The sequence below is a fragment of the Sinocyclocheilus grahami genome, unplaced genomic scaffold, assembly GCF_001515645.1.
Source record: "Sinocyclocheilus grahami isolate Dianchi unplaced genomic scaffold, SAMN03320097.WGS_v1.1 scaffold144.1, whole genome shotgun sequence".
Classification (NCBI taxonomy): Eukaryota; Metazoa; Chordata; class Actinopteri; order Cypriniformes; family Cyprinidae; genus Sinocyclocheilus; species Sinocyclocheilus grahami.
The window spans coordinates 1,014,877-1,028,465 of NW_015505323.1; the positions used below are offsets into that span (position 1 = coordinate 1,014,877).

The window sequence follows — 13,589 nt, forward strand, 5'->3', positions numbered from 1 at the left end:
ACAAACAATCTACTGCAGTACTGATGGGCCGTATTCATCCTTCTTTTGCTCCTGTAGAGGTATCTGTGGTTCAGTGGTGCTCATCTCCCCTCTTTCGCTTTTCCTTTGTTCACACCATCCCCTCCTCCTACCGCCGTCTGATCCGTTTCTTCCATCCCGTCGTCTCGTGCCTCTATTTCTGGATCTGAAAGATGAAGAGGCGGAGGTTGATGTTTTTGGCAGCCAGCAGCTTGTTGCACTCCACGCTGTCGTTAATGGGCAGCAGGGCGTACTCGGTTTCGTTGGCGTCGTTGGAGAAGACGTGGTGTTGGATGACAGGTTTGATTTTCACATCATCGTACGGGCCCTTCAGGAGCAGGAAGGAGCACTCCAGTGCAGAGTTCACTTTGCTCTTCAGGATGAGCTGGAAGGAGAGTGTGCGTTTGCAGGACAGGTTGGGGTTGCGCTCCGAGTCATTGACCCGCCCCTTCAGCACCCAGGTCTGGTTTAGCACTGTGAAGCGTGGTGTCTCGTAGTACAGTCGCGTGATGAAGTCGTCAGTGCGGTACGGCCGGAACTGCACCTCTGGAGCAAAGACGAATGAGATTACAGGTTATCAACTTCAGCCTAGATTTCTGTGCTTTAAATTAAGCAATTTTCCTGTAGTTGTATAATATTCAAGTTCTAGAACCAAAACAAGATTAGTTCTCCCCAAAAATGAAAATTTACTCCCCCCTCAGCCCGTCCAAGACTTAGATGAGTTTGTTTCTACATCAGAAGTGATTTGGAGAAATTCACAATAATCGACAAGTAATCGATTAACGTATTGTGAAGTAATAAATCCATCATTAAGACTTTACATTTAAACAGTTGCTTCTGGCCACAAGTCTGTAATAACACTTCCGAAATCCACAGACAGTTCTGTTTTAGCTTATAAATGATGTTTGATCTGTGCATATTTCTGAATCTCTTGATTCAGATGAGACCGCTTTTTAATTGGAGAAAGCATTATCATTCATTGTGATGGAGTATTTTAGCTGAAAGCAACGTTTTGAAGTTAAAAACATCTTAATGATGAATGTATTACAAACACACAGCTTTTCACTTCACAAGACATTATTTGATAGACTGGAGTCGTTTTATCAGCTGTTTTAACTCTCATTCTGACGGCACACATTCACTGCAGAGGATCTATTGGTGAGCAAATGGTGTAATGCTGAATTTCTCCAAATCTGTTCCGATGAAAAAACAAACTCCTCTACATCTTGGATGGCCTGAGGTTGAGTGCATTTTCAGCAAATTTTCATATTTGGGTGAACTATTTACTTTTTATGTACCTGTAAAACCAATCTTCTCAAAGCACAGCAGGCTGAAGATGCTGTTGTAGAGCTGTAGCTCTCTGCGATGGCTCTGGTCCATCTCGTCCAGGATGCCCATCAGCTCCATGCCGGTTTTGGATGGGTGGGAACACTCTGCCTCATGGGCGCTGAGCTCATGGAATGGCCCCTGCCACGGGCAGCCAATCCGCTTGTACTTGCACTGCGTCACTCTATTTCCAATGGAAACAATGAAAGAAATGACCAACCATCATCTCTAGAGATATAGTATAAAATGAGTCATCAATGAATCAAGTAAATCATTTGCGAAAATGATATCCAACTAGTCACATCCATACAGTACACTCTCATAAAGCGATATTTACTATATACTAAATGCTTGTTTACATCTTCGCAAAATGTAAACTATTATTGCCGAGCTCTAATCTGCTAAATGTGACTATAAAGGCCTTTTTCACACCAAGAATGATTACTATAGTAGTGCCCACACCATATCACATTGAAGTTCTGTTTATTTTAAGTGTGCTACATTTGTTTTGTTTGCCACTGCTTGAGCTTTTTAAAGCAGGATGGATTCTGATTGGCTGTCAATGTTTTTATTGTTTACCAGCTGTCAAAGAGATTCCAACGATATCTTTCCTCTATGCTTGTTATCGTTATAGTTGTGGTGTGGACTTCCATATTCCTTTACATTTAGAATGATTTTTAAAACTATCTTTAATGTTATAGTTATTGCCCTTGGTGTAAATGGGCCCCAAGTCATGAAGATATCAAGATATTATAAACATTAACATCATGGTTTTCTTTATAGCAACTTTTTAAGCGATGTGTATTGTGAAAACTTTATAAGACGACTTTATAAAAACAGGAGAATGGGGGAATTCACTAAACACGAATCGCCACCACTTATTGCAATTCTGTATTTGCACCAAAGTCTCAATGACTCCATGACCATCTTAGTAATGTCGAAGCTTAAAAAGCATCTTCTAAAAAATCTTTTTACAATGCTTAACGTCTACTTTTGATTTGTGCTTGGTTGCAATGCTTATAAAGGGCATTTATTCATTTATTTTCATTACATTTCACTAGAACAGACACAAACTTTTAACCAAAATTAATCCACTTTTAAACTAAATGTTGCCTGCTTTTCACAAGTTATAAGAGCACAACTTTAAAGTAACCATGAAATCAAAATTGACCATTACTATTTTTATGGAATATTGCAGTATTTATTAAAAATGATATATAATTTTTTTTCTTAAAAAAAAAAAAAACATGTGTCCCCATAATCTTTCTTCAAAAACATTAACATTCCTGCCGCCTCGCAAAGACATCTCCTCTCTCGTGACAAACACCGGCACGAGGGCTGGACAAAAACGGTTGTCCAATGGCCAGATGAGATTCAGTCCTTCCCCTCCAGCAACCTGTCACTCACAAGAAACCATCGCAGAAATTAGCAAACGACAATGGTCCAATCATTTCCTGATGGACAAAATCAAGTCCTCACTACATTTTCTCTCATCTCACTCATCGACTCTTGGATAAACTACACACAATAGAGAAGAAAAGATGGTTGCAATTTCCATTTTATGCTGACTTGAGTAGCACCGGGCTTTTTGGATAAAAAGTCTTTTGGAATATAGCACGATCCCTAGCAATCCCAATTTACATTTAAAGGTGGCATGTTATGCTGAAAATACATGAATTACAATCGAAATGGCACAACTATTTATTGAATTCACCCCTATGGCTTTACATATGTGTTGTACATGATCTTGCTCATGTGGGGGTCTGTTTTGTGAATTGGTGCAACAGTACCTGTCCTGGCACTCCTCTGTTTGATGACGCTCGAGGCTGGAGCGAGGGAACTGTTTGAGGCAGTAGCTGCACTCAGAGGGCAGTTCACTCACGGCTTTCTCTACCGCCAGGTTCCTGCAACACAGACTCTTACTGATCTCACAGCGGCAGTTGGGACACGTGGCCTGCTCCTCTTTTAGACGCGCATCAGCAAGCAGGTGAATGAAGCAGCCTGCGCACATCAGGTGCCCATTTGTACACTGTGAAATGAAGAGCACACATAAACAGGGATTTCACAGGGATTTTGATGCTTAACACGATGTATGTTTTCTTCTCAAGGAGTGTTTTTAATAAATGTACTGTTGTTGTTATGATGGAATTTCCCAATTTTCCTCAAAAAGTCTGACACAATGCAGTAGTTTCTTGAATAATTTAAGGGAAATAAGGAACCTCAATTTTGAAGCATCTGTACAGCCACCTCTATGTAATGTGGCAATGACAGCATTACGTTCATCTTTAAAGAGATCATATCACAAGGAATCAAATTTTACTTACAAGCATCATGTGCTATGAAAATATATGTGAAAACATTGTAAACACATAGACGTCCACGTTTACACATCAGTGAAGCCTACTGGGTGCCCAGTCACTGTGGTGTAATAAGGTAACAAGTTATTATTCCTAAACACAACTAAGTATAATCACAATGAAGTAAAATTAATAAAATAAAGGCTGTTCTCCCAGTTCCCCCAGTGTGTGGTGCCTTCCACTCTGCATATTCTTATGTAAAAATCCCAAAGATTAGCAAAGAGTAGCTAAAGTTTATTTTTAACAAGAACCCAATTCGTTTCAGTCTGAAATTAACAGTATGTGCACAGCATTTCAGCACAGAGAAAATGCTTAGCACTGTTGCTTAAGTGGATCTTAATGGGGAATAAATAATTATGAATAATAATTTTAAAATGACCTCTTTAGGGTAAGAAATAGGTATTACAAAATCAGTTTCAAAACCTTTCATTCCTTGTATAAAAATGTACTCATTCTAAAATTTGTCAATTGCTTTTATCTAATTTGTGTCTAACAAAGCAATTTCAAGTTACACTTTATTGTAAAGTGTCCTTGTTACGGTGTAATTACACATTTAGTATTCAGTAATATTAATTAACAGCTTGTACTTACTATAGGATTAGGGTTTGGTTTAGGGTTAGCTGCATGTAATTATATGTAATTTATTGTTATAGTAAGTACATGTAACAAGGACACTGTAAAATAAAGAGTTACCAAATGTAATTTCACAAATACATGCAATTTTTAAAACTCTATTCAAAGACAATACTTCATCCATTTTATGCCACAACTCAATTTCAAGTGTCAAAAACAGCTGAATGCTAAGTGTTATTCTTTATTTTGTTTACATTTTATTTTGAATGAGCTTTTTTATATTGTAAGTTTTCAGGTTTTAGTTACTTTGTGCTTTTGCCATTTATTAGTTTTTGTTTTTAAAAATATTACTACTTAGCTTTATTTACATTTTAGTTTTAGTCATTTTAGTACTTATTTTATTTTAGTTAGTCAACAAAGCAAAAGATTTTCATATAAAAATGATATTTTATTTCACCTTCAACTAAAAAAAAAATTATTTTAGAAATTATTTTGATATATTTAGTTTTAGTATAACTATAATTACACTGATTACTCTAGTTGCATGATTAATTCAAAGTATAATTTGAACAATGTTAGTAAGCTGCTACTGGCTTATTAATTCACCAGCTGATCTATATCACAGGAGGTAAACTGCAGTGTGGCGTCTGTGTTTGATTCATTCAGTGAGCAGCTGATTTGAGTTCTTCTTGGCGTGTTTGTTTTGCTTCAGGTCTCGCACATGTTCGCCTCATTTGATGGGATTCAAACCCTGATTCAGTAATAAACGGATTACATGGCATGAGCTTAATAGCGCTGATGCAGTGTGACACATCATCCCTGAACCACATGCTACTTTTAGGGGTTAATGTGAGAAGATGTCAGTGGTTCTCATACTCTGTTTTATTTGTATGTCTAATATTTCCTTTCTAGTTTCAGTATAGGCCTGTCAGTGCAGCAGTCATCACATTGACACATACTCCAACAAAATAAATGACTACTGGTTTGTGGATTTATTCAATTAACCAAGCACATTAGATTAATAAATGGACACTTGTAAAAATGTTAACAAGGGCATGCAAACCTAAACACCACAACAAAATGTGTGAAAGCTTGAGAGGAAGTTCTTTTACAGCTGGTTTAGCCAGTGGCTTCAAAGGGATTATATGGGGTGCATATTTGGGGGAGGGGTGATCAGGAGAAGCCAGCAGTGATTGGGTTAAACAGGCCACGTGACCACCCTGATTGTCATGTTTGCCTTTGAAGGCAAAAAACAGCTGCTCAGGCCAATATTACTTCTGAGTGTAACATCTGAAACCTACTAAAATAACTTGATACCAGCTCTTAAAAAAATACCATGTAACGTTACCTGAAATGGCAAATGTAAGAACAAGCATTTTATTCGACATTTCATCACATATTATGAGTCACAGACAGCGTGTAATCAGCTATATCGTTTAGGAATAGACAAAGAATCACAATGACAAAAAGATTCACAAAAAAAGCATTTATAACCCCCCTTTGTCTCATATCTATAATAACAGACTGTATATATCTCTTGTTATCTGTTGCATTCCAAGAGGATGCTGTGATATTATGAACCTTTTATATCTGCATTGTGTTTATGATATATACATCACGCATAAGGATTTCTCATAATGGCATTGTTTACCTGGTACACCGAGGCTTTAGGCAGATCTAGACACACCGTGCAGCACAGCACCGAGTACAGGCGCTCCTCGAGCTTCCCCGCTTCTCCTTCCTGCTGCCTCACGCGCTTCTTGGGCGGCGCGTCCGGGTCGGCCTCGGAACCCGAACCGTCTCTCCGCACGCCGGACTCCTCCTGGATACCTGCCAGTCCTGCGCTCCCCGGGCCAGCATCCAGGGCGCCCCCCGCAGGACCGACACCCAGACCCGATGATGAGGAGCCCGGGGCGGCCGCGACGCCTAATTCCATCCGCTCTTCCATCGAAGACATCCGAATGAGTCACGGGATATTTGGGCTGGCTGAACAACAGGATCCGCTGATTGTCAGGGTGAGATTTCCAGGCGTTTTCAAGCTACTTGGCCTGTAATGATGGGGGATCTGGACAGCCAACAATGCACTCAGTTGTAAAACATCAAGCGGTAAATATTGGGTACGTTAATATGACACTAAGTTATGGGACAGTGAATATAAATTCATCTGTGTTTTACTGCGGTTTGGCGTACATGAATGCCTGTATTTTTGGATAGATCTCAGGTAAGCTTCAGCTCTCAGCTTGTGAAGAGAGAGAAAAAACAGCTAAGACTCAACAAAACAACAGGCTGTTGTTTAGTGCCGTTATCCGCTGTGACAGCACGCGCACAGCGACTCTCCGCGACCCGGCCGGGCTCTTCCCCTCCGGTCCACCTTCCGATCACAAGCGAACCACTCCGACACGATCCGGATTCGCCCGAAAGCCTAAAAGTTATCAGTTTGCTGCAGAGTCTCTTCGATAGTCCTTCCCTTAATCTACACTGCCATCTTTGTTTTTTTTCCTGTCTGTCTCCTCCTCTCCCCCTGTCCGTTTGGACCTTTCTGATTCTGCCTATCCGAGCTCGGTTTACTCAGAGAGGGGTGAAGAACAGGCGAATTCTGTCGTCCGTTATTGATCTGTCAGTGAATGCGTTGCCCCTAGTAATGAAGGCCGCGCTGCCCTTCTCTTTCGCGCTCCCTGATTGGCTACAACAAATGTTGTGCTTCATCAGATGACTGGGGATATTTAAAGAGCAATGCGTTGCGCATGCGCACCGGCCTCCTGCGGGTCATAGCTGAAGCTTTTTCAAGAAAAAGGTGACCAAAAACTGTTGTGATTTGGATCGTGTGACGCTTGGTTGTGTTCGTAGATTTGTTTTAAATTTTACTGTGCTAGTTTTTTAATATTATTGTCATGGTGATTGTAGTTTAAGGTAAGAGTAAAAGATGACCAAACCTTTTCATACCCTGCCTGGTCTAAATCTCGAACACCCCTCATATGCGACAAAATGGCAACGTCATCGTGGGGCGTCCTTCATCTATATTATTGTACGTGACAGAAAAGTATATGGAAGACCTGAATAAGTTATTTTAATTGGAGCCATAGGTAGAGACTGCACTTTACATTTCATATCCGAGATGTAAAGTGCAGTCTCTTTTAACTTATTTGTAACGGGGGGGGACTAGTTTGGGGCATACAAAAAATATGTATTAATAATATGCATACAGCAATGTAATACAGAAGGAATTAGTAATGAAGCTGATATTAATAAAGTGTTTATGCACATTACAATACCACTCTATAGTACACTTGAAATACCACATTTTACACTTTCTTTGGGCTTTCAGACATGCCACCATGAAGGTTGAAGGACTGAAGTCACCTGACAAGGACAAAGGCTTTACTCCTTTGAACCACTTGATATCTCAGAAATTTGAAGTGTTAAAAGGTGAACAGAAGATAAATCATCAAAAAACAAAACATTATTTTACTCACCAAATTATAGGAACGTGTAACCAAACAGCTAATTAAGTTTAACTGTGTTAGCCTACAGTCTAAAACATTTACACAATACTCATAATGTTTCAAAAATACCTTTGATTTGCAGAACAAAAAGACTGAACAGATTTGAAGATGTGCAATATAAATACAGGAAATGAGACATGGGAAACAAATAATACTAAATACTTTTAGTTTATTACTAGCTAGTCTACCCATCTAACTTTCCCACAAACATTGGCACAGGCAGAGATTGACCGATACGTTTTTGATATTAAAAACAAAACTAGTCCTTCCATATTGAAATGTCTTTTTTTTTTTTTAAATAACACCAATTAAGAAGAAAATACAGAATAATCAGAGGCTTTTACATGCAAAAACAAAACAACATAAATTGCTTTTCTGCTTCTAGTCAGTAAATAATATCTCGTAATAATAGTTACTTTAATGTCTCGTATCATTTCATTAGTGACCTGTAAGCACACAGAAATTATACAGAATTCTGATATTCAAGTTTGTTTTTTAAATATTGGATTATACCTTAAACTACCAGGAGGAGTGCACTATAAGCTCATTTTAATACATTTAACCATATTTACACTAATTCAGCAGATTTTCCTCCAAAATGAGTGCAGAAATGTACAGATCAGTGCAGATTTCATCTGAGCCTTGTCATCAGGTCAAAAACAGTGAACTCTCAGTCAGAATCAGTGCCTGGAGTATATGTGTAGGTCTGAGAGTACGAGAAGACACTACACTTTGTTTATTTACTACAAAACATTATGCTTGTTATGTTATGTTTATGTTCCACTTTATGTTTCACATAGCTTGTTTTGTCCAGACTCTATTAGTCTTTTCATATATAATTGGTTTCTACTAGTCCCTTGTTTACGCTGGCTTCTTCACTGCCCTTTAACTCATTACTCAGCAGGTCACTCTTGTTTTGTGTCAATGTCTTCTTGCTGTGCTGGTTTCTCAGGTTTGTGCTGATCTGTGGTATATTGCTTGTTCGTGGTGGTGGTGTCTTCTGCATGGGATGCATTTTGCTGGTTGCTTGTCGTGTCATGAATCTCTTGAATCTGCTGGTCTCTGTCAAGAGCATTAATATCTGAATCATAGTTATTAAGTATGTTCTTGTAAGTTTGTGCAGCATGATATTTCTCTGCCAACATTTCTGTTTTGTGAGAATCACTCTTATTTTCACCACTTTCCACCTGTCTGCTCAGTTTCTGCTGGTTGCGCCTCTCAGCCGTAGAGTCAGTGGCTTTTATCGCCCCCTTATGGTCTTTTTGTGCTGTTGCATGCTGAAGCCAGTCGTGCTGTAGTGTTTGACTAGCTGTTAAACGCCTTTTCGGATTGACTTCCAGCAAAGCCCTGACTAGAGCTTTAGCCCCCGCAAAACACAAACATCAGCACTTGTAATATTTCTAGATTATAGCATCTAAATTATAGTAGATATGAAGGGTTAAAAGGTATAGTTCAACCAAAAAATGAAAATTCTTATAGCACACAAATTGTAATGACTTTATATGGAGCTTCTTGGAAGAAAGAATGTCATATGAGTGTAAAAATACCTTGGGATTGAGTAAATGATGACAGACTTTCCATTTTTGAAAGAACTAGCCCTTAAATCTCTTTATTTGCATCTCTTTATTTCAAATGTTAGAGATCTCACCCTCAGACACATTATCCCAATAAGGGGACAGAAAGTGGACTTCTCCTTTCTGGATGAGACGGAATAGCTCCTCTTGATTACGATCTGGACTGCGGAATGGAGGAATCCCACCCAGCAGCACAAACAGAATGACACCCATTGCCCAAACGTCTACTCCAACACCGTAACCTGTTCATACATAGGCATGTACATATGCATAGCTGAACATTTGAAATATCATGTCAGATGTTAGTGTGTCAGATCATGTTACTAATCATTTTAAACCTCAAAGTACTTGTTTGAGGTTTAGGACAGAGCTGTAGCTCAGGTTTTCTGTGTCCAACCAGTCCCAGCTATTCTAAATGAGTACAGATCCTACCTGTCTCAGCAAGTATCTCTGGAGCAACATATGTAGGTGTGCCACAGACTGTGAACACTGGCTCTGTTACCACCATGGCTAATCCAAAATCAGCCAACTTCAGATTCAAACTTCCATTGCCATGCCGCTGTACCTAAAATTTAGTTAAAACTATTGGTAGTTAAACATGAAATAATGTTTGAGCAGTGTTATAGTGTTAAGCAATGGTAAAACTAAAACTATTAAAAATCATTTTCAGTAACTGAAATAAAGCTGAAATAAAATTAAATCTAAATAACTGGTGAAAAATGTAAGCTTAAAAACTAAAATGAGAAATGTTGCAATTAACTGAAAGTTGATTTTATGATGAAGTACTAAAATTATTAGAGTTATTGGAGTGTTTTACAAACAAAAAACTATTTCAGTCTTTCTATTTCAAAATTTCAAACTGTAAAATCATAGCAATTTCTGACTGAAAATTGTTTCAAAGAAAATTCCTACACCTACACCTATTTTTTTTATAAATAAATTATTACAACGGACAAACACATTACTCAAATTAAAAAACCAAAACAGAAAATATAAAAAAAAGCTAATTCAAAATATGAAATATTATAATAGTATATAAATAACACTAAAATAACACTGATTTTATAGCCTTGTGGGCGTCCCGAGTTCAAGTCCCAGCTCGTGGACCTTTCCCGATCCCGCCCTCCTCTCTCTCTCCTACTTGCTTCCTGTCACTGCTATATTGTCCTATCAAGATAAAAATGCCCCAAAAAAATAATTGATTTTGAGTAACTCTTATCTCTTACCAGTAGGTTTTCAGGTTTGATGTCTCGGTGTGCGATACTCTTGCTGTGGATGCATTCCAGAGCCTGACTGATGTCTCTGATCATGCATGCAGCACTTGGCTCAGTAAACCTGCCGCTCTGAGTGATAGCATCAAACAAGTCTCCACCGGTCACCAGCTCCATCAGCAGGTAAACATGGGTGTCCGTGTGATGAGAACGAAACAGCTGTATGAGGCGAGGATGTTCCAGATTACGCAGCAGAGCGATCTCATTCTGAATCATGTTACCACGTCCCTGCAGCTTTGCGTTGTCCACAATCTTCATAGCGAACATTTCAGCCAGGCCTCTCACCCTGCACTCCCTGACCACCGCAAAGTTCCCGTCTCCTACCACCCGGCCCATGTCATAGCAGCGCTCAATGTCCTCCAGCGACACTTCGGCACCATCAGGTAATATGCTACTCTGTAAGTCTTTCTGCTCAGCTGTTTCCTGCTTATTAATGTCCTGCTCAGTAATTGTCACCAAATTAAGATCTTTATCCCAGTTTTGAGGAACAGTTGGGCTTGATTTTGTATTGGCAACATGCTCTGCTGCTTTCAGTGATCTTTGTTGTGTTTTTTCCATGTTGTTCTGAGATGAAGTATTTTTATTACTGTGGTTATTTGGCCTGTCCGATTGAGAACATCGACTGCTTCTGATTGGAGGTATAGGAGGGCCGCATCCTTGACAACTCCGGCAGTAAACAGCTTCTCTCGTTCCTTCTTCCTTCTTTATCTTCTTCTCATCTTCTTTCTGCAGGTCACCTCTCCTCCTCCATAGTTCTCTCTGCCTTTCTCTCTTCACCTTTTCTTTTTGCCTTCCAACAGGCTGTAAGTTGTTGACAACTGGTTGGTTTACCTGTTGATCATGTACTTTAGGTAAGGAAATCTCCGCTCCGGTGTCGTCATCATGGAAACCACTGTCTGCCTTAGTAGCCTTGGGTCTCAGGATACGCTCCCATACCCTCAGCAGATGTTCGCAATGGCCAGGGTTTTCCGGATATAACTCATCTAGTGCTGCATGTACCTCATCAAGAGACGGTCGGCTGTTCCCAAAGGCCAGGAAGGCATGGTCAAAGCGGAAGAAGTCGGCTAGGCTGTGGATTTCTTTCCCAGCAGGGCTAAAGAGTCGTCGTATTCGAGCGTTGTTCCAGCAGGGGAAGCCAAGCGCCTCGGACACATCTGCCATTAGCTGCTCGAAAGTCTGCACAGCACGGCGGTTTAACAGCAACGAGATCTTCCGCACGCTCTCCTGTCCGCACGGCCGCACCACGGTCACGATTCGTGGGCGCACTGGGCTTAATTCTGCGTGTCTGGCGTGGTAGCCGCTCACCCTGGAAACTCCTGCTTCCTCCCAGTGACACACAGGGCTTTCTGAAGGCCCAAAATCTGTGGGAGGCCTTCGGGATCTTAATCTGTGCAGGTAAGATGGAAGAGGTTGCCGAGAGGCAGCATTTGGGCACTTTGGCAGTTTAATCCTTTGATCTGGAACACATAAACATGTAAACTGAGACGATACAATTTGTTATGTTTTTTGTTAGAAGAGGAACATGTCCAAAGATATGCTTTGTTCATCAAGAGTGCAGCACACAAAACTGCAGATTTTGGAGGGGGGGGGGGGGGGGGGGGGTGTTCCAGGGGTAACGGAAAATGATCAAATCTGATCGTGCCAGATCACTTTACTCTGGGCGCAGCTTGTTTTTCTTTCTTTCTTTCTTTCTTTGCACTCCCTAAACGTATACGTCTTTAAGTGGAAGGATGCAGGTCAGGAGCCTTTAAGAAACTGAACACCAAAAGCAGTCAAAATGCAGTTTCACTTTTAAGTCAATACTTAGAAAGTTTTTTGAAAGAACTGTTGTTAGAACTGTGTATATTAATTAGTAAACCCAATTTATGTTCTTGTTACTTTGCACCAAGCCCTATTAAAATGAGTTTTTAATTTAATTTTGATTTGTGAAAATGTCTTTTTATGTTTTGAAAAAAGACATGTATTAATGATGACGTATTAAAATTATTAAATATTATTATTGTTTATTTTGTTTATTCATTGTCAGGATAAATTTAATGGCTCAGAATAATAGCGAAATAACCTAGGATAATCGTTACGGGGAAAAGTCTGGATATTCTTCAAATGTAGACTAGTTAATTGTCCTAGTTAAACTTTTACAGCACTGGCCCATTTCATTTAACGTATTTATTTATTAATCATTTAAACTCACCCGTCAGTCCCCATCTGTGTCTCGGTGGCTCTCGCCCCGGTCGCTGGTTCCACGCCGGTGTCATTCTGTTTCACTGCTCACAGTATCTTCAGTATTTGTGCAGATATAAACCCCTGAGTCTGATGCAGTATTCATACTGTCCCAGATATGTCCGGCGGGTTTACAAAATTGTTAAAAATTCTGTAGCTATGATGAAATCAACGCGCACCTCTTAAGAAACTTGTCGATGTCTCCTCTGAGGATGAAAGTAAAAAATGGCATTGGCGCGGAATTTAAAGCTTTGAGCCGGACAATGCGCACCCAGCCAAAACTCAGACATGAGGTAACATGGGGATATCACGAAGACGCATCTTTTGGAAAAGCTACGAGCGCGTTACCGGATACTCCGCATCCTGCTGCATGAGCGTCTCCCCGGTAACTCACAGAGAACTGAAACACACACACACACACACACACACACACACACAAGGTTTGTTTGAATATATTAGAAGAGTTTTCGTCATGTTTCGCTGTATCAGTGAGGACCCAAACAAAATATAGCAAAAACCTATAGCCTACACTCCCATGGATTATATATAGGCTATATATAAATAAAGAGTTTCACTTTAATGAAAATGAATAGTTCTTTTCATTGCCATTAAAGTGAAATAACTGAACTTAGGAGCCTGAGGAAAAGTGCTCGTGCTCAAGAAAATTTCAGACGGCACTTAAAGGCTTTTGCATCTGAACTCTTCATATATATATATATATATATATATATATATATATATATATAC

General features: G+C 39.6%; 2 protein-coding genes across 3 annotated transcripts; both read right to left on the reverse strand.

Annotated features, from left to right (window-relative positions):
* Positions 1-65: 65 nt before the first annotated feature.
* LOC107591623 (cysteine and histidine-rich protein 1) lies at positions 66-6,969 on the reverse strand. Of its 2 annotated transcripts, XM_016280832.1 has the most exons (5): positions 6,465-6,969; positions 5,926-6,339; positions 3,135-3,373; positions 1,317-1,528; positions 66-564 (listed from the first exon to the last, which is right to left on the reverse strand). In XM_016280832.1, the coding sequence occupies exons 2-5, from the start codon at positions 6,229-6,231 to the stop codon at positions 173-175; spliced, it is 1,149 nt and encodes a 382-aa protein (XP_016136318.1). In that variant the 5' UTR covers positions 6,232-6,339; positions 6,465-6,969; the 3' UTR covers positions 66-172. The 2 variants fall into 2 exon arrangements, with proteins under 2 accessions (XP_016136318.1, XP_016136316.1); XM_016280830.1 differs by having other exon boundaries at positions 5,926-6,969.
* Positions 6,970-8,150: 1,181 nt separating this feature from the next.
* On the reverse strand, positions 8,151-13,274 carry dclk3 (doublecortin-like kinase 3). The gene is made up of 5 exons (XM_016280833.1): positions 12,814-13,274; positions 10,578-12,079; positions 9,784-9,916; positions 9,428-9,593; positions 8,151-9,145 (listed from the first exon to the last, which is right to left on the reverse strand). The coding sequence occupies exons 1-5, from the start codon at positions 12,875-12,877 to the stop codon at positions 8,683-8,685; spliced, it is 2,328 nt and encodes a 775-aa protein (XP_016136319.1). The 5' UTR covers positions 12,878-13,274; the 3' UTR covers positions 8,151-8,682.
* Positions 13,275-13,589: the final 315 nt, after the last annotated feature.

Excerpts from the sequence above, each read along its gene's own strand:
- LOC107591623 (XM_016280832.1), bottom strand. The coding sequence starts at position 6,231 with ATGTCTTCGATGGAAGAGCGGATGGAATTAGGCGTCGCGGCCGCCCCG. Across the intron at positions 3,374-5,925 it reads CTAAAGCCTCGGTGTACCAG|TGTACAAATGGGCACCTGAT; the intron begins GTAAACAATGCC and ends TTCATTTCACAG. Across the intron at positions 1,529-3,134 it reads ACAGAGGAGTGCCAGGACAG|AGTGACGCAGTGCAAGTACA; the intron begins GTACTGTTGCAC and ends CATTGGAAATAG.
- dclk3 (XM_016280833.1), bottom strand. The coding sequence starts at position 12,877 with ATGACACCGGCGTGGAACCAGCGACCGGGGCGAGAGCCACCGAGACAC. Across the intron at positions 9,917-10,577 it reads TCAAACCTGAAAACCTACTG|GTACAGCGGCATGGCAATGG; the intron begins GTAAGAGATAAG and ends ACTAAATTTTAG. Across the intron at positions 9,594-9,783 it reads AGAGATACTTGCTGAGACAG|GTTACGGTGTTGGAGTAGAC; the intron begins GTAGGATCTGTA and ends ATGTATGAACAG.